The sequence below is a fragment of the Pseudonaja textilis genome, chromosome 8, assembly GCF_049901715.1.
Source record: "Pseudonaja textilis isolate UNSWEBS1 chromosome 8, rPseTex1.2, whole genome shotgun sequence".
Taxonomy (NCBI): domain Eukaryota; kingdom Metazoa; phylum Chordata; class Lepidosauria; order Squamata; family Elapidae; genus Pseudonaja; species Pseudonaja textilis.
The window spans coordinates 50,197,493-50,220,593 of NC_141997.1; the positions used below are offsets into that span (position 1 = coordinate 50,197,493).

The following is a 23,101-nucleotide window of genomic DNA, read 5'->3' on the forward strand; positions in this document are numbered from 1 at the left end:
TAGGTTGACCCCCTCTTCTTTGGGGCAGCCCCACAAATATTGGGCCACTGTTATCATGTTCCCCCCTACTCCTTCTTTTAATCAGACTAGACATACCCAATTCCTGCAACCGTTCTTCATACGTTTTTAGCCTCGTCGCTGCACTCTTTCTAGAGTCTCGCCATCCTTTTTTTACGTCATGGCAACCAAAACTTCCAAGCTAGAGAGTTGTGTGTTGTGTAAACCTAGGAAAGTTTTAGCAAGTTTGGAGCCTAGACATGGGACCAATCTTTGCCTCACTGTGGTGGTTACCCCATCCCGTCCAGCCAAGCTCAGAGCTGCCATTGCATTGCCCCCTCCACCCCGCCCAAAGAAAAAAACGGGTTCAAGGCATTGCAAAGAAAAGGGCTTTCCAAGAAACCCAACCCACGGGAAGCCTTCTGAATCCCCCACCAGCCGTGTGAACCCAGCAAAGGCACAGAAGCATAGAACCACTGGGTTGGAAGGGAGCCTGCAGGTCATCTAGTCCAACCCCCCTACCTGTTCTGACCCAAACCTGGTTCCAAGAGAGCCAACACGAGACAAAGGTAACAGCACAACCTTTTAATGTTTCATTTACGAATCCTGTTTCTTCACAGGTAAAAGGCTGCTTCCAACTAATCAGCTCCAATAAGGAAGAGCCTGGCCAAGTTTTTGCAAGGCTGCCAAGAACACCAGATAAAGTTACTAAGCAATAAATCAAAGAGTCTCCAAACACCAACTCAGATCTTCTTATTTTTCAAACTTTATTAATCTTTTATAATTTAAAAAAGACAAACAACAACAAAATAAATCTTTTAAGATCAACAGTTTGTGACATGCATCTTATACTAGTATTTTGTGCATTGTTTACAAATAGAGTTTGCGGATATATAAATCATTAACTTATCTAGTGCTTTATCCCTATTTATTTACAACCCATTTATCTATCCACCAATCTGTCTTTGCTCAATCCAGTCATACCATTTTCCCCGCACCTTGTCATGGACAGATTCCTCTTTCTCTTGTAAACTCGGCACAGCGCATTATTTTTTGAATGGTCAGTCCCTCTGGTGGTATACACGTGTGTCTAACTCAGATACTCCAACGTCCACAAGACTTGAGTATCAAACTTCTTTGCTTCCTGCAAAGAACTGCAGTTTCTCAGCTGGCTTTTATCTCTTAAGGGAGGGGCCTTGCAGCTTTACTCCCGAGTCGCCCGTGCTGCTGCAGCTGCACTTGGCACAGGCTCCTCGCGGTCCTCTTCATCACTGCTGCCAGATTGCCAGGTGCTTTTTTTTTTTCTCCAAGAGGCCACTGGACTTTCTTGTTTTTTTCCTTGAAGACATTTCGCTTGTCCTCCGAGAAGCTTCTTCAGTTCTGATCGTTCCCCACAGTCACGTGATCAAAATACAGACGCTCGGCAACTGGCATGTACTTATGACGGTTGCAAAATCCCCGGCTCACATGATCTCCTTTTTGTGACCTTTAGTTTAGTTTACTTTATTGTCCTTGCACCTCGTACAATGAAATGAAACACCATCTTCCATGCATATCATAGCCATGAAAATCAACACAAACACACATCCTTCACCCTCCACACATTGAACCGGAAACCCCCAAGACACCAGACCAAAATACTGCCCTATACAGCGGAATTCAACAGAGCTGCCATCCTGGGATAGAAGCAGTTTTTCAGCCGATTTGTCCTCGTTTTTATTATTGTCCTGTCCCGTCTGCCAGGTTCTTCTTTTTCCTCCTCCTCCTCCTCTTCCTCTCCCTCCCCCCCCCTGTTCTTCTCCTCCTCTCCACCCAACCCCCCCCCCTTTCTTCTGGCCCTGAGGATGCACCAAGGACCTCTCAGGCCAACCCCCGAGCTCCCAAAATCTCCTTTATCCCTTCTGATGGACGGATTCCCCTTAAACTGTGCCCACTTGCTCCCCCACAAAGCTCTCTGCCCCAGATCCTAACCAGGCGGTTGCATATATGTTTGTGTGTGTGTGTGTGTGTGTCTGTGTGTTGCAAAAAACTCATAAGGGGGAAAAAAAACAAACCAAAATCAGCTCCCGGAAGCGCAAGTTTTGCGCGCGGCGGGTGGGTTTTGCTTGGCGTCTCCTGGCTTTTGCAAGGCGGCGCCCGCGGGCGAAGGCGCTCTAGCTGGCTCGCGCGCGCGCGCACGCGCACAAAGGGGAGGGGGGGTTGGAAGCCCGTGCACGCGGGGGCGTCCCGTGCACGAGCCCCGAAGCCCGAAGCCCGAAGCCCCGAGCCGGGCTGGCCGAGCCCCGGGCCGGAGTGGGGGGGCCGGGGGGCGGCGGCGGCGGCGGCGGCGGTGGGGGCTTCAACGAAAAAGGAAAGGGGGCCACCATGCCTTCCGCGCCGCTGCCGCCTAAGGAAAGCAACCTTTTCAAGCGGACCGTGGTGAGCTAACAGCCGGGACCCTCACCCCGACCCCACCCCCGAGACCTGGGAGGGGGTCTTTCCAAGCCCCCGACCTCCCCAAGGTCTCCCCGCCTTGCAAAGAGCCCCCACGCCCCCACCCAACCCCAAAGCTCCCGGAAGGGGCCGCGCCTCCTTCGCAGCCATGCACGCGCCCCCCACACACAGACAGACCCCGGGAAAGGGGGAAGGGAGGGGGCGGCCCTTTTGTCCTTGCCTAAAAGCAGACGCCCCCTCCTCTACCCGCAAACCCCTCTCCTCCCCCTCTCTCCCTCCCTCCCTCTCCGGGGCCCTGGGGCTCCAACCAGGCGCCCCTCCTCCTCCTCTTCCTCCCCTTCCCTGCCAGCCTCCTGCTCGCCCGCTTGGCCAGGCAGGGGGCTAAGGGGAGGGGGTGTCTGTCTCTGGGACCCTCTTTTGAGGGGAGGCCCTTCGCCCTCTTCCCCCCTCCAACCAAGAGACTGGCGGGCTTTGAGGTCTGGGCTGCCTGCCTTGCCGGGCTTGGAAGGGGCCGGGGGAAGGATAGGATCGGGGGATAGGATTTGGGGTGGGGGGGTGGGGGGGCGAGGCTGCAGTCTTGGTCCATCCATTAGCAGGCCCTCCCTCTTTCTTTCTTTCTTTCTTTCTTTCTTTCTTTCTTTCTTTCTTTCTCTCTCTTCTCCCTCTTTCTCCCTCTCCTCTCTCTTTCTCTCTCTCTCCTTCCTTTTTCTCCTTCCCTTTCTCTCTTTTCCTCCCTCCCTCTTTCTCTCTACACCTCCCCATCTCTCCCTCCATTCCTCGCTCTCCCTCCTTCACTCTCTGCTTCTCTCTTCCTTCCTTTCTTACACCTTCCCTCTCTTTCTCTCTCTTCTTCCTTCTCTCTTTCTCTCCTTCCTTCTCTCTCTTTCTCTCTCTCCCTCTTCCTTTTTCTCCTTCCCTTTCTCTCTTTTCCTTCATCCCTCTTTCTCTCTATACCTCCCCCTCTCGCTCCATTCCTCTCCCTCCCTCCCTCCTCCTTCTCTCTCTGCTTCTCTCTCTTCCTTCCTTTCTTACTCCTTCCCTCTTTTTCTCTCTCCTTCCTTCTCTCTCTCTCTTTTTCTCTTTCTCCTTCCCTCCTCTCTTTTTCCCTTCTTCCCTCTTTCTCTCTCCCCCATTCTCCCTCCCTCACTCCTTCTGTTTCTCCTTCCTCCTTCCTTCCTTCCTTCCTTCTCTCTTCCTTTTTCCTTTATTCTTTCTTTCATTTTCCCTCATAACCCCTCTCTCTTTCTCTTTCCCTCCTTTCTCTCTTTTCTTTCCTCCCTCTTTCTTTCTACACCTCTCCCTCTCTCCCTCCCTCCTTTTCTCTCTGCTTCCCACCCTCCCATTCTCTTTCCACATCTCTCATAACCAGTTCCTCTCTTTCCCTACTCTTTCTCTCCCTCCCTCCCTCCTTCCTTCTGTCTCTCCTTCCCCCTCTCTCTCCCTCCTTTCTTCCTCACTTCTTTTCTTTCTTTCCTCTTTCTTTCTCTCTCCTAACCCCTCTCTCTCTCACCTTCCCTCCTTTCTCTCTTTCCCTTCTCTCTCTTCTCTCTCCCCTCTTTCTCTTTCTGTTTCCCTCCCTCCCTCTCTCTCTCTCTCTCTCTCTCCCTCCATCCTCCCTCTCTCTTTCTCTCCATCCTCGACCTTCTCCCTGATGCATTCGAAAGGGGATCCGAGGCAGGTTGAAATATTGGTCTGACTTTGCTGACCTGCTTTTAAGTAGCCTTCCTCCTGCTGGGTAGGAGTTAAAAAGGGCTTAAATTAAACCCACCACTGGAGGCTTTTAAGAAGAGACCGGACAGCCACTCGTCTGAGATTGCATGGGTTCTCTTGATTGAGCGGGGGCTGGACTAGAAGACCTCCAAAGTCCCTTCCAGCTCTATTCTTTTCTAAACGTGATGCTGTTGTGGATAAACACACTTTCGAGTCCTGCTTTCCTTCCCTTCTCTCCTCCTTCATATCTGGTCACCGACCTCCGTTCTCCTCAGGCCCCCAAACAAAACCCAAATGTGGGTTTGCAGGCGGTCCTTGACTTATGACCATTCGTTTACTGAGTGTTCAGCGTTACAACAGCACTGAGAAAAAGGGACTTAGGACCAATGAAGGAGAATATTCGTAGGCCAGGGTTGTAATGAGGGAGTCCTTGGGGCCCTCGGAGCTTGGTTGTGTTCTTGCAGACGTTTCATGACCCAGCTAGGTAATGTCATCAGTGCTAGAAGGGAGATGGTATTGTGGAGAGGAGGAGGAGGAGGAGGAAGAGGAGGCGAACTGTGGGTTCTTAATTCTCTCTGAGCTTGGTTATTTTCTTGTAGACGTTTTATGACCCAACTAGGTTACATCGTCAATGCTGGGAGGGAGAAGGTATTATGGAGAGGAAGAAGGGGAGGAGGAGGACTGTGGGGTCCTTTGGTGCTCTCTGAGCTTGCTTGATTTCTTCCAGACATTTCATGACCTAACTAGGTAACATCATCAGTGCTAGCAGTGATGATAGGCTATTAGCACTGATGATGTTACCCAGTTGGGTCATGAAACGCCTGGAAGAAAATAACCAAGCTCAGAGAGCACTGAGGAACCCACAATTCTCTTCCTCTTCCTCCTCTTCCTCCTCTCCACAAATACCATTCCTTTCTAGCACTGATGATATTACCTAGTTGGGTCAGAAAACATCTGCAAGAAAACAACCAGCTGAGACAGCACCAAGGAATTCCTCATTACTTATGACTATTTTTCATACGCCCGTTGGTCAAGTAATCGAAATTAGGAAGCTTGGCAACTGGCATGTACTTACGATGGTTGCATTGTCCCAGGTGTGTGTGTGTGTGTGTGTGTCCTTTCGACAATCAACAGGGGAAGCCAGATTCACTTGACAACTAAGTTAGTAACTCATCAATGGCAGCGATCCACTTACCGACCGAGGCCAAAAATATCATAAAACGGGGCAAAACTCCTGGAACAAACGAAATGTTGGGCTCCATTGTGGGTTGTAAGTTCCAGCAACCACCTCTAGGGGGTTGCCTGCTTTTGAAGGATTTTGCAGAAAATACTTTGCAATGCTAGATTTTGCTCTTCCCGGTCAATTGTTGGTCAGCTGTCTGTCCCAAAATGAGGAAATTGCTTAGAGACGGTCACATAAGCAAGAGTCTGTAGGTTGCATCAGCGTGGTTTCTGAACAGTCTTGATGGCCTTTAGGAAGGAAGGAGACCCCCACTACCACGATGAGTCTTCTCCAGAGTTTATGCCTTTCTCCAGAAAAACCTGTTTTGGGTTCCCAGGATTTGCGCCTTTTTAATTGCAAATAATTGAAGTTCTCCAACCTGGAAGTGAGCTTTATGGGTTTAGAGCACGATTTCTCAAATCTTTTTTAAAAATATATTTTATTTGTACCTTTTTCTTTAACATACATTGTTGCTTAGTAAACAGTGTATTATCCGGATCAATTTACTTATACTGTACATAGTAATAATCTCTATATATGTATTTCTATATATCTCTATCTCTATAATTCTAGCCAGCTATCTAAAAGTGAAATACCATTCACGCATCATCACAAAATCTCTAGAACCGTAAAGCCTACAAACTTGAAATTTGGCACGGATGTTCCTCTTGGCTTCTAGGTGCTCACTAAGAAATAATTTTTCAAAATGACCATCGGAGCATTAGTATTTCCTATATTATTATTATTAACACGCTCTGACGCTAAGGAGTTCTACTCCCCCGCCCCACCTGAAAAGAAATCTCTTCCAAAGGCAAAACACAAGCAGAGGAGAGGAGTTTCAATTTCAGTTTGAGAGCAGCAAGCAGCTTTAGTACAGAACAGTTGAGCTAATCCACGCCCAGGCTCCTTGCTGTCTCCTTGCTCGCACAGCAAATACTGTTTCAGTTTCCAAACAGCCCTCAACTCTCTCACACACTGACAGAACGCTAGCCAGATGAATACCGATGGATGTTGGTAGACAGAGGCAGAATTTTTTCCTTCTTATTTTCCTCCCTAAAAACTAAGCCCCACCACATAGTTTCATAGTGAAGCATGGGTATCCAGCTAGTAATAGTATTATTATTTATTTATACATATCAATAATCTTTCAACTTCTACCTCTATTATCTAACCATTGATAGAACAAATCCCATGTTAAAAAATATTCTGTATCTTCTTTGTCTTTTTAGTGCTATCCTATCCAGATTAAGTTTTCTCAAGCTTAAACAACTTGAAGAAGCGTGGACTTCAATTCCCAGAGTGCCCCCAGGCCATGTTGGCTGGGGAATTCTGGGAGTTGAAGTCCGAGCTTCTTCAAGTTGGCCAGGTGGAGAAACACCTGTTTAGAGGGACTTACGCCTTCACAGGTAATTCCCGACTTACATCTGTTTGTTGAACAATGTTTCAGAGTTACAACAGCCTTGGAAAAAATGACTTACGACCTATATTCCCACTTAACGACTGTCACATCACACGTGCCGTCACGTGGTCGCTGTTCAGGTGCTGGGCATCCACCTCGAGTTACAACGAGTTGTAGCATCCTGTGGTCACATGATTATTGATTTTTCCCCCTCAACAAAAGGAATGATTTGTTTACCTGCCACTGTAAAAATTGTGGTCAAATCGGGTTTAGCTTGACTCACAGCACAACTTCGTCGTAAGATGAGGACCGTTTGTTGGAGTTTTTGAACTCTATCGATGTGTAGATTGAAGGCAGCATGAATATAGCTGTTGTGGCCCTCTTGCTTAGCCAACAAATTGCAGAGGCATAAGTGCACCTGCGGTCTTTTTGCAAATATTCACATAATTATTCATGCGAAACAGGTTGAAATCTTTTAAACTAGGAGCTGCTACTGTGGAGACCTGAGTTCTGGTTAATAATTATTATATCCTAAACTGTTTTATGCTTTAAACGTGTTCTGAGTTATGATTACTGACACTCACTTGTTCTCACAATTCCTGCTCTTTATTTGGAAGCTATTTACTGAATACCCTGATTTGACTCTTGGTTGGTAGCCGTGAAGGATGAATAGCCGTCCATCATGTTAGTAACACATTAAAAAGTACCTTCCTATAAATGCAAACTGGCTTGTGAAGAATCAGAGCGATGTAAAAGAATACACCCTTGAAAATTGCAGGATAACTTAATCATCTTTGGGGTCATTTTCACTAACACCTGTACAATGTTGATCCAGAAATTTTAAAATGATAGATTGCTGTATTAGGTACAATAGTTACAAAATTCACATATTGTAATAAATGGAAAACAAATAACATTATGGTTTAATAGCATTCGTTTTCTGCAATAGTGACTTCTCATTCTTAACGGTAGAAATTGACTGATATATATAGATATAGATATAGTATTCAGCTTTGTTTGGACGGATACAATACAGAAGCCTGATGATGTCAGATGAGATTCTGCCAAAATGTTGCTACAACTTTAAAAGCACAACTACAATGACGTGGGAAAATACCCAAACAAAGCTGAATACCATACATATAAGTACCCGCGAAAACTTAAGAATGAATAGATAGATAGATAGATAGATAGATAGATAGATAGATAGATAGACAGACAGACAGACAGACAGACAGACAGACAGACAGACTCACGTAATGATAATCCATTATATACATAATATTATATACATTAATTACATTACATACATAATTTTGTATTTATTTTGTCATGTTTATGTAGTGCATATTGGAGGTGGTGACCCTTTGAGAGCCACATACAGTGAAATTTCATTTTAATGTGTGCAATTAGTATACATTCAGAGTGACAATAAAGTTTATATTTTCTATTCTATTAATTTTCTATGCTATTTTCTATTCTATTTCCTATTCTATATTCTATTCTATTTTTCTATTCTATATTCTAATTTAATCTATTCTAATTTTCTATTCTACATTGTTTATTAAGCACGTTATGGGAATCTAAACAATGAGTTTCTATCCAAGGTTTATGGCTTACTGTGATGCATGAATGTAGCCATTAGGGCTTATTTAACAAACCATGATGAGATATACACTTAGGATCTAAATTAGAAACATATATTCATCCACATTGGATATGCTAGCTAGGTTCATTAATTCACTAAGCCAAATTATAGTTTGATCATTTTTGATGATTTATTAGTGATTTATTGGAGGGCGGAATCACACAATGTGTGGACCTGCCGTTAAATAAATAGATGTCACATGAAATTATATCTCCTAACATGATGTCATTTATTTTGCAAGTCATAAATAATCCATTATATTGACAGCAGATAGAATATAAATTTGGTTTTTTAACCTGTTATTTTTAAAAAATATAATTATATATACTACGTAAACCAAGATGATGTAAAAATGTATATTTCTTTACTTTGTTATTTGCCTTGAAAATCATAAACGTGTCATTTGATCTTCTGTTTTAGATCATATCAGCGTGAAGTACAGGAATTGACATCTAAATGGCTTAATGCTAGCACTCTTGGCAGTAAAAAAATAGCTAATAAGAATGAAATGGAGAAATTATTGTTCTGAATGTTCTCACTGCTTGGAATGCAGCCACGTTTCTCTCATATCATTGTCATGAAATTGTTCAATAATTGCGATTTTTCTAAAATGGCTATGAAAGCAACTGCAACCAACGTAGACTTTCTTCGTGTATATTGCATTTTGGCGCGTCCAGCACCCCCCTGCATCCTGTTTTAGCTTTCAGGCTGGTGCAGGAGGCCTTCCAGGCCCAAAATGGGGTTGTGCGCGCATGCGCAGGGGGTTGGAGAGTCACACACGCATGTGCGGGTGGGTGGGGCGTGCACAGGTGGTGTCGCGCATGCCTTGCATTCAGCACGCAATGACAAAAATTTTAGGCATCGCTAGGTTCTAGTGGTTAAGGCAGTAGGCTAGAAGCCAGGAGATTGTAAATTCTAATCCCGTCTAAGCGGTAAAAATCTGGCTGGGTCCAATCACCAGGAGACTGTGACTTCTAGTCCCGCTTTAGGCATGAAATCTGGCTGGGTGACTTTGGGCCAAACACCAGGAGACTGTGAGTTCTAGTCCCACTTTAGACATGAAATCTGGTTGCATAGCTTTGGGCTAATCACCCGAAGACTGTGAGTTCTAGTCCCGCCTTAGGCATTAAATCTGGTGGGTGACTTTGGGCCAACCACCAGGAAACTGAGACTTCTAGTCCCGTTTTAGGCATGAAATCTGGCTGGGTGACTTTGGGCCAATCACCAGGAGACTGTGAGTTCTAGTCCTGCTTTAGACATGAAATCTGGTTGCATAGCTTTGGGCTAATCACCCGAAGACTGTGAGTTCTAGTCCCACCTTAGGCATTAAATCTGGTGGGTGACTTTGGGCCAACCACCAGGAAACTGAGACTTCTAGTCCCGTTTTAGGCATGAAACTGGCTGGGTGACTATGGGCCAATCACCAGGAGACTGTGAGTTCTAGTCCTGCCTTCAGCGTGAAATCAGTTGCATAGCTTTGGGCTAATCACCCGAAGACTGTGAGTTCTATCCACCTAGGCATTAAATCTGGCTGGTGACTTTGGGCCAATCACCAGGAAACTGAGTTCTAGTCCCGCTTTAGACATGAAATCTGGTTGCATAACTTTGGGCCAATCTCCGGGCAACTGAGTTCTAGTCCTGCTTTAGGCATGAAATCTGCCTGGGTGACTTTGGGCCAACCAACAGGCGCCTGTGAGTTCTAGTCCCGCCTTCAGCATGAAATCTGGATGGGCGGTTTTCCCCATCGACTTGGCCTATCAGAAGGTCGCAAAAGGGGGGTCACACTCGGACCGTCATACGTTATGAGTCAGTTGCCGAATGTCAGGAATGTCGATCACGGGACCACGGGGATGCCACAACAGTCGTAAGGTCCTTTTGTTCCAGTGCTGGTGTGACTTCAAATGGCCACTAAATGGACTGTTGTAAATCAGGGACTTCCTCTATGTATCTTTTCTTCCTTTTCTTTGCCTAGCAACGCTGGGTCTATTTAGCAGGAAATGCAAGTGACACTCTCGTTCCTGCTATTTCTTGCTTGCAGTGTGGCTTAGGAATGCCCCTCAGCAAGTCCCTCTTAACAGTCTACTCTCTGCTAAAAATAAATCCCTAATTTTAGAACAGCTAAGAGATTACTTTTTCTAGGAGACAGCAAAGTTTGCCGTACCGCTGGCTACTTTTGCTCCCGTTGTCTTACCCACGGTTTTAAATGTTCGCGCACACAACATGATAGATTGAATCCATTCCACTAGCTATTAATTACAAGCATTTTACTAAGGGTGAGTTTAACTGGGGGTTGGTTGGTTTGTTTTTTTGCGCAAACTTTAATGTTGCTTGTAGTCTAGATTGGTTTGCTTTCTTTACAATCGGTGTCAGTGTAAAGGATCCGCCAGAATTCCTAGCATTTTTGTTTTCCAGTTATGCATTTCCGATTTTTTTCAGATATGAATAGACATTTCTTGATTCAATCATTCCTTTCACTTGCTCCAACCCTCCAACAAGAGGGGATGCTTCCGCTCACACAAATGAAGAGTTCAACGCACAAACACACTTGCCCACTGCTTGCAAAGTCTGGTTCCAAAAGGGTCTCACCTAATACTAGGCCGCGACCTGGGGGTGGGCTTCAAAAAGTTTAGCAAAGGATTATCTGCCCAGTTGCCGGGTGGGTGTAGCCATGGTGGGTGTGGCCTATTTGGCTTCCTGCACCATGGTGGGCATTGTTGCCCCGCCCCCCGTGCTCCTGAGGCTTCCCTCGAGTCTCCGGCAGGACGAAAATGGCTTTCCCCGGGCTCCAGAGGCTCTCTGAAATGTGGAAACGGGCCGATTTCCGGCCTTCCCGAACTTCTGGGAGGGTCATTTTTTGCTTTCCCGGGCTCCGGAGGCTTCTCTCGGCCGGGAGAGTGAAAACTGCCTCCCTGGGCTCCAGAGGCTCTCTGAAATGTGGAACGGGCCGATTCCGGCCTTCCCGAACTTCCGGGAGGCTCATTTTTGCCTTCCCGGGCTCCGGAGGCTTCTCTCGGGCCGGGAGAGTGAAAACTGCCTCCTGGGCTCCGGAGGCTCTATGGAAGCTGGAAATGGGCCGATTTCCGGCCTTCCCGAGCTTCCGTGAGGCCCATTTTTTGCCTTCCCGGGCTCCAGAGGCTTCTCTCGGGCCGGGAGAGTGAAAACTGCCTCCCTGGGCTCCAGAGGCTCTCTGAAATGTGGAAACGGGCCGATTTCCGGCCTTCCCGAACTTCCGGGAGGGTCACTTTTTGCCTTCCCTGGGCTCCAGAGGCTTCTCTCGGGCCGGGAGAGTGAAAACTGCCTCCCTGGGCTCCAGAGGCTCTATGGAAGCTGGAAATGGGCCCATTTCCGGCCTTCCCGAACTTCCGGGAGGGTCACTTTTTGCCTTCCCCGGGCTCCGGAGGCTTCTCTCGGGCCGGGAGAGTGAAAACTGCCTCCCTGGGCTCCAGAGGCTCTCTGAAATGTGGAAACAGGCCGATTTCGGCCTTCCCGAACTTCCGGGAGGGTCATTTTTTGCTTTCCCGGGCTCCGGAGGCTTCTCTCAGGCCTCTGGGAGAGCGAAAACAGCCTCCCCAGGCTCCGGAGGCTCTCTGGAAACTGGAAACGGGCCCATTTCCGGCCTTCCTGAACTTCTGGGAGGCCCATTTTTTGCCTTCCCTGAGCTCCGGAGGCTTCTTTCAGGCCTCTGGGAGAGTGAAAACGGCCTCCCCAGGCTCCAGAGGCTCTCTGGAAGCTGGAAATGGGCCCATTTCCGGCCTTTACGGACTTCCGGGAGGCCCGTTTTTCGCCCTCCCTTAACCTCCGCGCGCTCCCTGCACTTCCCTGCATCCCGAAGGGGCAGGGCTGGCGGGACCAGCCAGGAGTGGGAATTGGGGGTTTCCAAACTGTGCAGAATCTTAGCTAGGGGTTCTCACGAAACTCCAGTAGCCCACCCTTGCCTGTACTAGACTAATTAATTTTTTACAAAAATCAAGGCAGTTTACTATGGTGTTTCTTTTCTTTTTCTTTTTAATAAACTTTATTCGGTTTTCAAAAGTTTTTAAAAACATAAGATAAAATTATATACATCGTATCAACTTCAAGTCATCGTTTCCTTTTCCTTATACATGTTTCTATACTTACATTCTTGTTACATTGCATTACCATTGCATATTCTTTCTCTTATTACAGATTTATATATTTTCATCATATATTTCTGTTTTCTCCTCAGTGAATATATACATTTCTATACTTAATTTCTTATTCTTTACCTAATCGTAACTTTAATTTCTTTTTATTCTTAAGCCACGCATCCCAGGCATCCCAGACTATATAATATGTCAATTCCTCTTTATCTTTCAGTCTCAGTGTTAGCCTGTCCATCTCTGCACAGTCTAATGTTTTACTTATAACTGCTCCTTCTGGTGGTACATTTCCCTACTTCCAGGACTGTTCATAAGAGATCCTAGCAGCCGTTCATATACGTAACCCAATATATCTTATCTTTTTTACTGTATTTCTATGGTGTTTCTTTCATTGGTGTTTTAGGTCCAGCCATCTTACATACTTCTTAATTCCAGGATTCAGTGCTGACAAACATTTCCATTGTCGATTGACTGTATGCCATTAAATTGGTGTTGATTCTTTGATAAATTTTCTCCCGGAAGTTGGAGGTACCCATTGCCCCCGTTACCGCGTCCATTTCCCCAAGCTGAGAAATTGGAAAGGAACAGGTTTCAACACAGAAAGTTGTTCCCTCTTCTCTTAAATGTGGAGAAGAGTGAACAGCTTATTCTCCTGCAATCCCTTTCTCTCCTGTCTCTTTGGTAAGGGAAGGGGAAAAGCACACTGACCAAGAACAAGATAACACATGTTGTGATGACGATCGTACGATTGAGGGGTGCTGCAGCTGTTGCAAATGGACTGTGAAATTATTGTTGAAACCTAGAAGGGTTGCTGAATTAATGGTCAGTAAGTGAGGACTACCTGTAGTTTAGTCTTTACATTTAATTTTAATCCCATTTTTTATGGCGCTCTTGACTTTATTTTTTTTCAAACCTCTTGCAGCTCCTTTGCATCTTTAGCTATCAGAACAATGTCATCTTCCTAATGCAGATTATTGATGTTTCTCCAGATTTAAAGCCACGCTCGTCTTTTACCATTCCAACAAGATATATTTAGCATGTAAGTTGAATAACTGAAGGGAGAATATACAGCCTCATCTCTTACTTTTGCCAGGCTAGAGCCAGTCTGTTTCTCCATAATCTATTTGTCCGGTGACTTCCTGCCCTGTGTGTAGATTTTGCATCACAATCATCTAGATATCCCATTTTTTAAAAGCAGTCCACCAGTTGAGATGATCAACCCAGTCAAAGGTCTTCCTCTAATCAGTAAAATACATATTGACTTATTTTTGTCAGTCTTTGAGTTCTCAGTTATCCAGCAGGCATTAGTAATAAATCTCATATTCCTCGACCTTCTCTAAAGCCCACTGGAACATCTGGCATCTCTTTCCATCCTAGCCTCTTAATCCTCAGCATCATTTTGCTTTTATTGCAGATTTAAAGATACTGAATTAATAGTTTGCGTACTCTGTTAAGTCTCCTTTTTTGGAATTTCAGTTGACCTAATATGTTAGCGGTTGTGCCATTCTCAGATTTCCAGAGATCACAGTTGTTCTGTCCTCACTACATGTTAGTCTGTGTACAGCTCGACATGCAGCTAAACCCACCTATCCTCCAATAAAACTGTGCGTAGATCTGGATGCTTTATTGAAAGAACAGGATATGGTGAAACGGGGGAAAATAGTGATACATACAATGAGAACCAATTACAAGATAGACAGTATTCCATTACTGCTGACCCTAACAATAAATACAAGCAATTTAAAGCATGTGCCGCCAATTAAACTGGATTCTTCTTTGTGCTTCAGCCGTCTCCAAATGCTAAAGGAAATGGAGTCTGACTTCCCAGCATGCACTTGTTTTGAGAGTGCAGGCTGATGGGTAAATGGGTTGACTCAGCTTCAAACAATATACTTTGTATTTTGTCTCTCCGGCCACTAGATGGAGATGGAGCGCAAAAACTTTAGATAAAGATCGTATGTTGGGGCATATTTGTCCCTCCAACCACTAGATGGGGCTAGAGAGAAACAACAGTATATAAAGGTTATATGCTGGGGCATGACAACACTTGAGCCCCCAATTTGTGTTGCTAAATGAAATATTTGTTAAGTAAGTTTTGCGACCTTTCTTGGATGATTGAGAATCTCCACGGACATATCACTTTTCTCAAGCTTTTTAGCTGCTTTAGGTTTGTGATCCTAGTTGTCTTTTCCCTACTGTGACACAGTGACACCGTTTGAACTGTTGTAACAATCTCCAAGGTTGATGCACAGAGAGCGCTTAAGAGCCCCAGAGGTGACTAATTTCTCACCTCAATCCTGTTGATGGCACATTAATCCTAATACAGTTAGATTTACGGCCACCGTCAAGCCCGGAATTTTATGTTGCAAAGCGAGAAATTTGTTAAGTGAGTTTTGCCCCATTCTAAAGCCATTTTTGCCACAGTTGTTCAAGTGAATCACTGCAGTTGTTAAGTTTGTAGCACGGTTGTTCAACGAATCTGGCTCCCACCCCTGGACATTGCTCATCATAAAGTCACAAAAGGGGATCATGTGACCCTGGGATGCTACAACCATCATAAATATGAACCACTTGTCAAGCATGTGTGTAAATCACGTGACCATGGTCATAAATGTGAAAAGTGCTCATAAGTCAGTGCTGTTGTAACTTTGAACGTTCGCTAAACGAACTATTGTAAGCCAAGATCTATCTTGTATAGTTTGATTAGAATTTTGGTCGGTTCTCCTTCTGCTACTTATATTTCAGTGAGTATTTCATTAGTTCTTGTAACTTTCCAACTTGGTAATGACTAGTGTTCCACTACTAGAGGGTCTTAGAAATAGAGTTTTTCTTCCAAAGCATCTCAGAAATGTACAATATTTTGGTGTAGCCCTTCCATCCTTGTTTATTGCTTTTTAAAATGGTTACTGTCTGTAGGAAAAGCGCAATCAGAACTGAGGTTGGCGTTAAATGCGCTATTAGCTCAGAATCTTTACATGGCCACACATGTTCCAATTCAAATTCCTCCTGAATTTCCTTGAATTCTTATCTGGCGCCACTTTAAGTGTTGAATTTGAGTTGACCGGATTCTTGTGTACAGTCTTGAATCAATTTTCAGTGCTACAACCTCAGCAGTGTCACTTATTATTTGCACCTGACATTAATCTGGTCAGTTCCGGTTCATATATTCATATATTGTATATGTGTGCAGAGTGTGTTGCTGATTCCTAATTCCTTGTCGTTCTGTTTTTCCCTCCCTTTAGAAATGTTACGAACAAAAACAGTACAAAAATGGTCTCAAATTCTGTAAGATGATCCTCTCTAATCCAAAATTCGCTGAACATGGAGGTACGTTTGGAATTTTGTTTACTTTGTTTCCTTAAAGCCATGTAGTGATGTCTTGTTTACTAAGAGCTGTTCAAAGGCAATTGCCTCACCAAGAAGTTTACGAATGTGAACCCACTGTTGTTGTAATGACACAAAGCTTGTGTTAATTACGTTGGTGCATTGAGAGCTGTTGGTTGGTTAAGATGCTACACATCTAGGGACCAAATAGAAGTGCTTATATTTGTAAGAAACCGTCGACAATCCTAAATCAGAACTTCCAAATACAACTGAAAAACACCATCAACAGACCTTTCCATTCTCAAACCTAAAGCAACTAATTTTCAGAAGGAAACTTAAAACTTTCAATCATGGCCTAATCTATACATGTGACAGAATGAGATGACAGAGCAATTTTAATCCTGCTTAACCTGCATTATATGTCCTATTTTTTAATGGACTAATCCCTTTATTTTTTTTATTTTTTTTTGAAAAAGGTAGAAATTTTCCAAAATGGAGAGGAAAAAATATATGTACGTTGGTAAACGAATGTCTCTGTGTATGCTTGTATTTTTTTAAAACCTGGATATGCCTTACCGTTAAAGTTCATTTTAAAAAAAAATCTATTTGGGTTAATATTTTGTATAGTGTTCAAATATGATTCATCCGTGGCTCTTTGAAACAAGGTTCTCACTCTATCATCTCTTTCTGCTATTACGTGTTTCTCAAAAAGAGTCCATGTCCTTGGATAAGTTTAGAAACTGAAGTAGAAGTAGCTAATCGTAACATAAAAAGAACTAAAATCAAAAATTATCCTTTTATGTGGAACAGTGGTTCTCTCACATTCAGGAAAATATTCACACCATCCTTCAGAGATCTCCCAGCTTGTAATCCCCTTTTTAACTCCGACAATCCTAGCTTTTTATTATCCTGGTTTTTACAGCTTTTGTGTCATCCTCACTTCAAAATGCAGGGTTTTTTTTAAATATATATTTTATTATTAATTAATTAATTTACATCTGTACTATGTGTGAACAGAGTTGGTTCCGGGTATCATTCATATTTATCCAATTCAAAATAACAGTATTCATAATTTCTATCACATTTATCCATTTTAAATAATCCTCATTATATCATTCAAACAGACATAGGCAAAAAATGTCTAACTCCTCATCTTTATCTCTACCTTCTTGTTCAATCTAAACATTTCGCTATTGTTCCTGAACAAATTTGACTAGGTATCATTCATATTGATCCAATTCACGCTAACATTGTTAATAGTCTCTATCACATTTATCAAATTTATATAATCCTTATTTGAATATTTAAACATACATCAACAAAAAATGCCTAATACCTCATCTTTATCTCTATCTTTATCTTTCTTGTTCAATCTAAACATTTGTCTATTATATATGAACAAATTTAACTAAAATGCCATTTGTTAAGGCAAGTTGGAAGACCATTTGGGTCTACAGATTGAAATATTTCAGTGAGAGAGGATGGAAATTCAGCCTTGGTTGTTTTTTTTAAAAAAATAATATGGTGGCAACGTTGGGAAAAATCTAGCCTTTTTATCTTTGCACTTCCTTAAAGCAGATTTAAAATGGGTTCACTATTCAAAAAGTTTACTGTGTTTTTTTTTTTCCAGAGACGTTGGCCATGAAAGGGCTGACGTTGAATTGTTTAGGGAAGAAAGAAGACGCGTACGAATTCGTCCGGAAAGGGCTACGGAATGATGTCAAAAGTCATGTGTGTATCCTTTGAAATTGTACCTCTTGTTTTTGTTTTTATGCCGAGGAGGTCTGTTCTCAAACTTCATTAGGAAATAGGCCAGTGTGGATGACCCACGGTGGGATACAAAAGCAACACAGTCACAAAAACAGGTGAAGTCCCTTTCATACGTTCAACTTGGCTTCAAAGCTCCCAATATCTTTGACTGCAGACAAAAAACTCCCCCACAGTTGCTAAAAAGAGGAAATGATGTTCAAACTAAAAATATCTATAAATTATAGATAGAAAAAAACAATACAAACCACACTGAAGCAATTAAGGGAACCAGGCAAGATAAGGGCTTGAAGATGTCCACAGATATCAGAACACACACTGGGGAGAATGCCAAATTCAAATAAGAACGGACAGACTAGAGATATTTTCACGCTTTGTTTCCAGCACTGGCCTATGTGCAGTCCGCCCTTTTAAACAGTCCTCACAGCTGCAGCCCGTGAAGGGGATCAAGGCCCTTTCCTCCCCTGTAGACCATGTCATTCACGTTTCTCCCTTATCCTCTCCTCCCTACATGCCCTAGCATGGAGAGGGGATGAGCCTGTATCCTCCTCTGACTGCCCAGCCGGCCTCTGTCCTTTCCCAGTTTCCTCCACAACCTCCGGAGCCACACTCTCACTCCCTGTCAGCTGTTCCTTCTCTCCCTCGGAGTCAGACTCCAACAGGGGCATGACAGCCAGTGTCTTGTCTACACAAATGAATTAAAGTGATGGGGCTGTTTTGTTTTAAATTACTCTCCCTTATCAGATTGGGGAAGAAAGGGGGCCATCCCTAGTTTCTTGGACTGTAAAGATTTGCGGGGGTGGGGGGGCGAGATACAGGTATTCCTCGATGTACGACTACAATTGAGCCAACAAAATTCTATTGCTAAGTGAAATATGTATGAAATGCGTTTTGTTCTATTTTATGACCTTTCTGTCAGAGCTCCGGTAATTAACACCATTTAAATCATGAGCCTCTAGCCAGATTTTCAAAGCTTAAAGAAGATTTATTAGGAGTAAACATGCTGGTGCTACCTGGGTGTAGGCGACTCTGAGACACATCATTCATTGTCATCCTTGACCTTGGTTTCCCCTCGCCCCCTGGGTGTATCATAATTCATATTCTCCAATGGGACACACCCATAGCCCAGAGTCCTCAATCATGCTCTCCAGTTAGAGGCAGATATTTCTCTGGGCACACTGAGATTATATCTGATGAACAAAACTCCGAACTGGTGACAGGAAGGGCATCTGGCCAGTAAAACACTCTGCTAGCTCCATTCAGTTGCCCAGACTCCACCCCACAAGGGATTATGGAGTTGTTAAATGAAGATGATGACCACGAGGATGTGTGAAAAACGGTTCTTAGTCCCTTTTTTCAGTGTCATTGTAACTTTGAACCGTCACTAAATGAACAGTTGTAAGTTGAGGACTACCTATAATAATGTCAAACTCCTGTTTATCCTTACACAGTTCAATTAGAGCTGCTACAGTGAAGTTAGGGCTGTGTTTTCTTTCGACGACCTCCAAAAGTAGACACCAACCCCGTGATCCCTGAGTTATACTAATTTGGCCTAAGTCAGTGGTGGCTAACCTTTTTCGGTTCCTTGCCAAAAATTGTGTGCATGCTTGCACGCTCGCGTGCCAGCACCCAGAAGACAGTGCACGGCCCCCCATGCCCGCTATGCATGCGTGTGCAATACCCGCCCGCCCACCTCCACCACCCCCTTATCTACACTGTGCCTCACAGCTGATTTTGGGCCGGTTTGAGGCCTTTTTCAGCCTCCCAGAGGCTTGAGGAAGGCTTTGCCGGCCGAAAACTAACCCCGTTTCATCACTTTCGGTATTTTCAGAAAAACAGGAAGTGACGAAACGGGGCTAGTTTTCAGCCCGCAGAGCCTGCGGAAGCCTTCCTCAAGCCTTTGGGAGGCTGAAAAAGGCCTCAAACCTGCTGAAAATCAGCTGTGAGGCGCGCATGCGCAGTGAGGTGAGTTTGCCTGCAGCTGACGTGCCGGCACAAATGGCTCTCCATGCCACGTGTAGCACGCATCCCGTAAGTTCGCCATCACGGGCCTAAGTCATCTTCTGCAATCAGGGTCTGCCCGTTTTCCTTAACTCTTGTTAGGTTGGCATGTTTACGGACTCTTGCAGCGCTCCGATAAAAAATACGACGAAGCAATTAAGTGCTACCGAAATGCTCTGAAGCTGGATAAAGACAATCTGCAGATCCTCAGAGACCTTTCCCTGCTGCAGATCCAGATGAGAGACCTCGAAGGATATCGAGTAAGTGCTTACGTTTAATCAATCAGCCGCTGTCGCCTTTAAATCCATTTGTGCCGCAGGACTTAAACACATTTTCGAAATTCTACACGGATTTGTAGGGAAGAGAGAGAAAGACGGAGGGAGAGAGAGAGGCAAAGAGAGACTGACAGACAGACAGAAAGATGGAGAGAGGGAGGGAGGGAGAGAAAGATAAAGAGATAGAAAGAGAGAGACAGACAGAGAAAGATGGAGGGAGGGTGAGAAAGACAGACAGAAAGAGATAGACAGGGAGGGAGAGAGAGAGACAAAGGGAGAGAAGGAGGGGGAGAGACAGAAAGGGAAGGAGGGAGAGAGAGAGGGAAGGAGAGAAAGGGAGGGAGAGGCAGACAGAAAGACAGGGAGGGAGAGAGGGAGAGAGAAAGGGAGGGAGGAAGAGGCAGAAAGACAGGGAGAGAGGGAGGGAGAGAAAGGGAGAGAGAAGCAGAAAGACGGAGGGAGGGAGGGAGAAAGACAGAGAGAAAGGGAGGGAGGGAGAGAAAAAGACAGGAAGAGAAAGAGAGAAAGAGAAAGGGAGGGAGAGACAGACAGAGAAAGACGGGAGGAAGAGAGAGAAAGACAGGGAGAAAAAGAGACAGAGAGAAAGAAAGGGAGGGAAGGGGTGGAGAGAGGCATTTGAATTACATTGATAAAATGCAAAATTACATATTTAATTTTCATAGTATCTTAAGTCTTGTCTCTATGGGCCACTTGTACATACACAATTTTAGCAAACAAATGATAACGCAAAAGGATCTTCTGAGTAGAACATTTGTATGTTCCAGCTTTCCTGTTTGTCCTGTCCATTGTGTTCTTTAAGGCCAGAGGGACCGTTTTAACAATAAATTGCCCATTTATTTTCCTTGGTTTGGTTAGGATCAGGTGTTACTGCTTAAGATGGTGTAGGGACTCCTGCTTCTATTCTATTCTAATAAATTTAGCTAATTTTCTCTGTTACTGGTAATGCTAGTCCCCTTGTTAATTGTCTAGTTTGACAGTGCGTAACCTGGCTTTCTCCTTGCTCCATTTCCTTAAAACCCTTCTTTTATTTTAACATTCTCGTTGACTTTTCCGTCTACTGTATAAATAGCTAAATAGAGTCAACCTGACGATGGATGGATGGATGAATGGATGAAAAGAAGGACGAGGGGGAGATATGATGGCAGTATTTCAATATTGAGGGGCTGCCCCAAAGAAGAGGCAGTCAAGCTATTTTCCAAAGCCCCTGAATGGCAGGACAAGAAGCAATGGGTGGGAACTCATCAAGGAGAGAAGCAGCCTAGAACTAAGGAGAAAATTTCCTAACAGTGAGAACAAATTAACCAGTGGAACAGCCTGCCACCAGAAGTTGTGAATGCTCCATCAGCGGAGGCTTTTAAGAAGACATTGGATAACCATTTGTCTGAAGTGGTGTAGGGTTTCCTTTCTAGGCAGGGGGTTAGACTAGAAGATCTCCAAGGTCCCTTCCAACTCTGTTATTTCTGCCAAAAGGGATGAACTAGCATCCATTTTAACCCCTATCTATACACCAAATTTTAAATGAGGATTGTTAAAACTAATCATTTAAAACTCCAAGTTTACTTCTTTGGATTTTCTAGTGGTTTTGCATTTCTGAGGGTTTTGATCCTTCGTATTGTTGATTTTAAATATTTTATTATTATTAAAAACTCCAAGTTTACTTCTTTGGATTTTCCTAGTGGTTTTGCATTTCTGAGGGTTTTGATCCTTCTTATCGTTGATTTTAAACCTTTTATTAAGAATGCACAGTATTCGGAATACCATTTTTACTTGTGTTCGTTGTTTCTTTAAAGGAAACCAGATACCAATTACTTCAGCTCCGGCCCACTCAAAGAGCATCCTGGATTGGCTACGCAATCGCGTATCATTTGTTAAAAGATTACGACATGGCCTTGAAATTATTAGAAGAATTTAGGAAAACCCAACAGGTAAGATTTTATTCCGAAGGAGGGCCCATCCTAATATCTGTGATAAAAATTTGAGCAGCTCAATTTCTCCATGAAAATGCCTCCCTCTTCTATTATATTTAAAAGTAACATCTCCAAAGCCTGAAGGGAAATGAAATGCAGCTTTTTTTTTTTTAATTTGGAAGAAGTCTTTATTTTATTTTAATTGAAAAAATTCTTGATTGAAATTCAAAATATTAAAAAGTTTACAAAAATTCAAAATATTAAAGCATTCCTTATAACAGATGTGTCAATACCTTTCAACATCATTTTCTTGACAGTACACTAAGTACAGTACATACAATTAATCCTTGACAGTTGTTCATAGTATTAGTAATATTAATTCACAGTGCCTTAATAATATTAATAAAAAAGTAATTCACGTATATAGGTCGATGGTTCAAAGAAGAAAAACAATATCATATTAACACTAAGTACATTAATATATCTAAAAAAGATGTTGGGCATGCGCGATAAGGACTAACTGGGCAGGGAGGGGAGGGGCAGGCAAAGAGAGGCGGGGCCAGCCAGGGCCACAATTTGCCGGTTCTCCGAACTGTACAGAATCGTAACAACTGGTTCTATAGAACTGGTCTGAACAGGTAGAATCCCACCCCTGATTATAATGCTGGCTTAACTATTGTCAGTTGAAAGTCTGTGGAGATTCTCCATCATCCAGGTCATGGTTGTCCCAAAGGTACATTTTATAGGAGGCAACTGGACTTTCTTGGTTTTTTTTTTCTTTGAAGACGTTTTGCTTCTCATCCAAGAAGCTTCTTCAGCTCTGACCAGATAGTGGGAAATGGAAGGATTTATATTATTTATTCTTCTTTTGGGAATGGGCCATTTGTTCTTTATATGAATTTTAGGTGAAACTCAAAACTCACAAAACTGGTGGTAATGTCAACATATAAATGGCTTGGGTTTAAAATATATTGATCCTTTTTGTAAGGAAGACTTTTAAAATAATTTGGAAATAGTCCCCATTGTTTGAAGGGTGGGGGTGAACCAGATGACCTACGAGGTCCCAATTCTGATAATCTGTTACCTAAAAAAACAAGAAAGTCCAGTCGCCTCTTGAAAAAGCATCTTTGGGACATTGTCAGTTGACACAACTTTTTCTGATGCATAATTTATCCATATCAAAAGCGACCAAGTCCAGTGGATTTTTTTTTAAAAAAAAAAAATGCTACAACTGATGAGTTTCTACTCTGAACTATTTCAAATGCAGATTTTTCCT

The 23,101-nt window shown here is 43.5% G+C and overlaps 1 protein-coding gene across 1 annotated transcript in view; it reads left to right on the forward strand.

Moving 5' to 3' along the window:
* Positions 1-2,194: 2,194 nt before the first annotated feature.
* Positions 2,195-23,101, forward strand: part of NAA16 (N-alpha-acetyltransferase 16, NatA auxiliary subunit) — a 45,056-nt gene continuing 24,149 nt past the window's right edge. Inside the window, exons 1-5 of the mRNA XM_026705338.2 lie at positions 2,195-2,415; positions 15,773-15,857; positions 17,485-17,589; positions 19,725-19,882; positions 21,709-21,843. Coding sequence (XP_026561123.1) covers positions 2,362-2,415; positions 15,773-15,857; positions 17,485-17,589; positions 19,725-19,882; positions 21,709-21,843 — 537 coding nt within the window. The 5' untranslated portion in view covers positions 2,195-2,361. The remainder of the gene's footprint in view (positions 2,416-15,772; positions 15,858-17,484; positions 17,590-19,724; positions 19,883-21,708; positions 21,844-23,101) is intronic.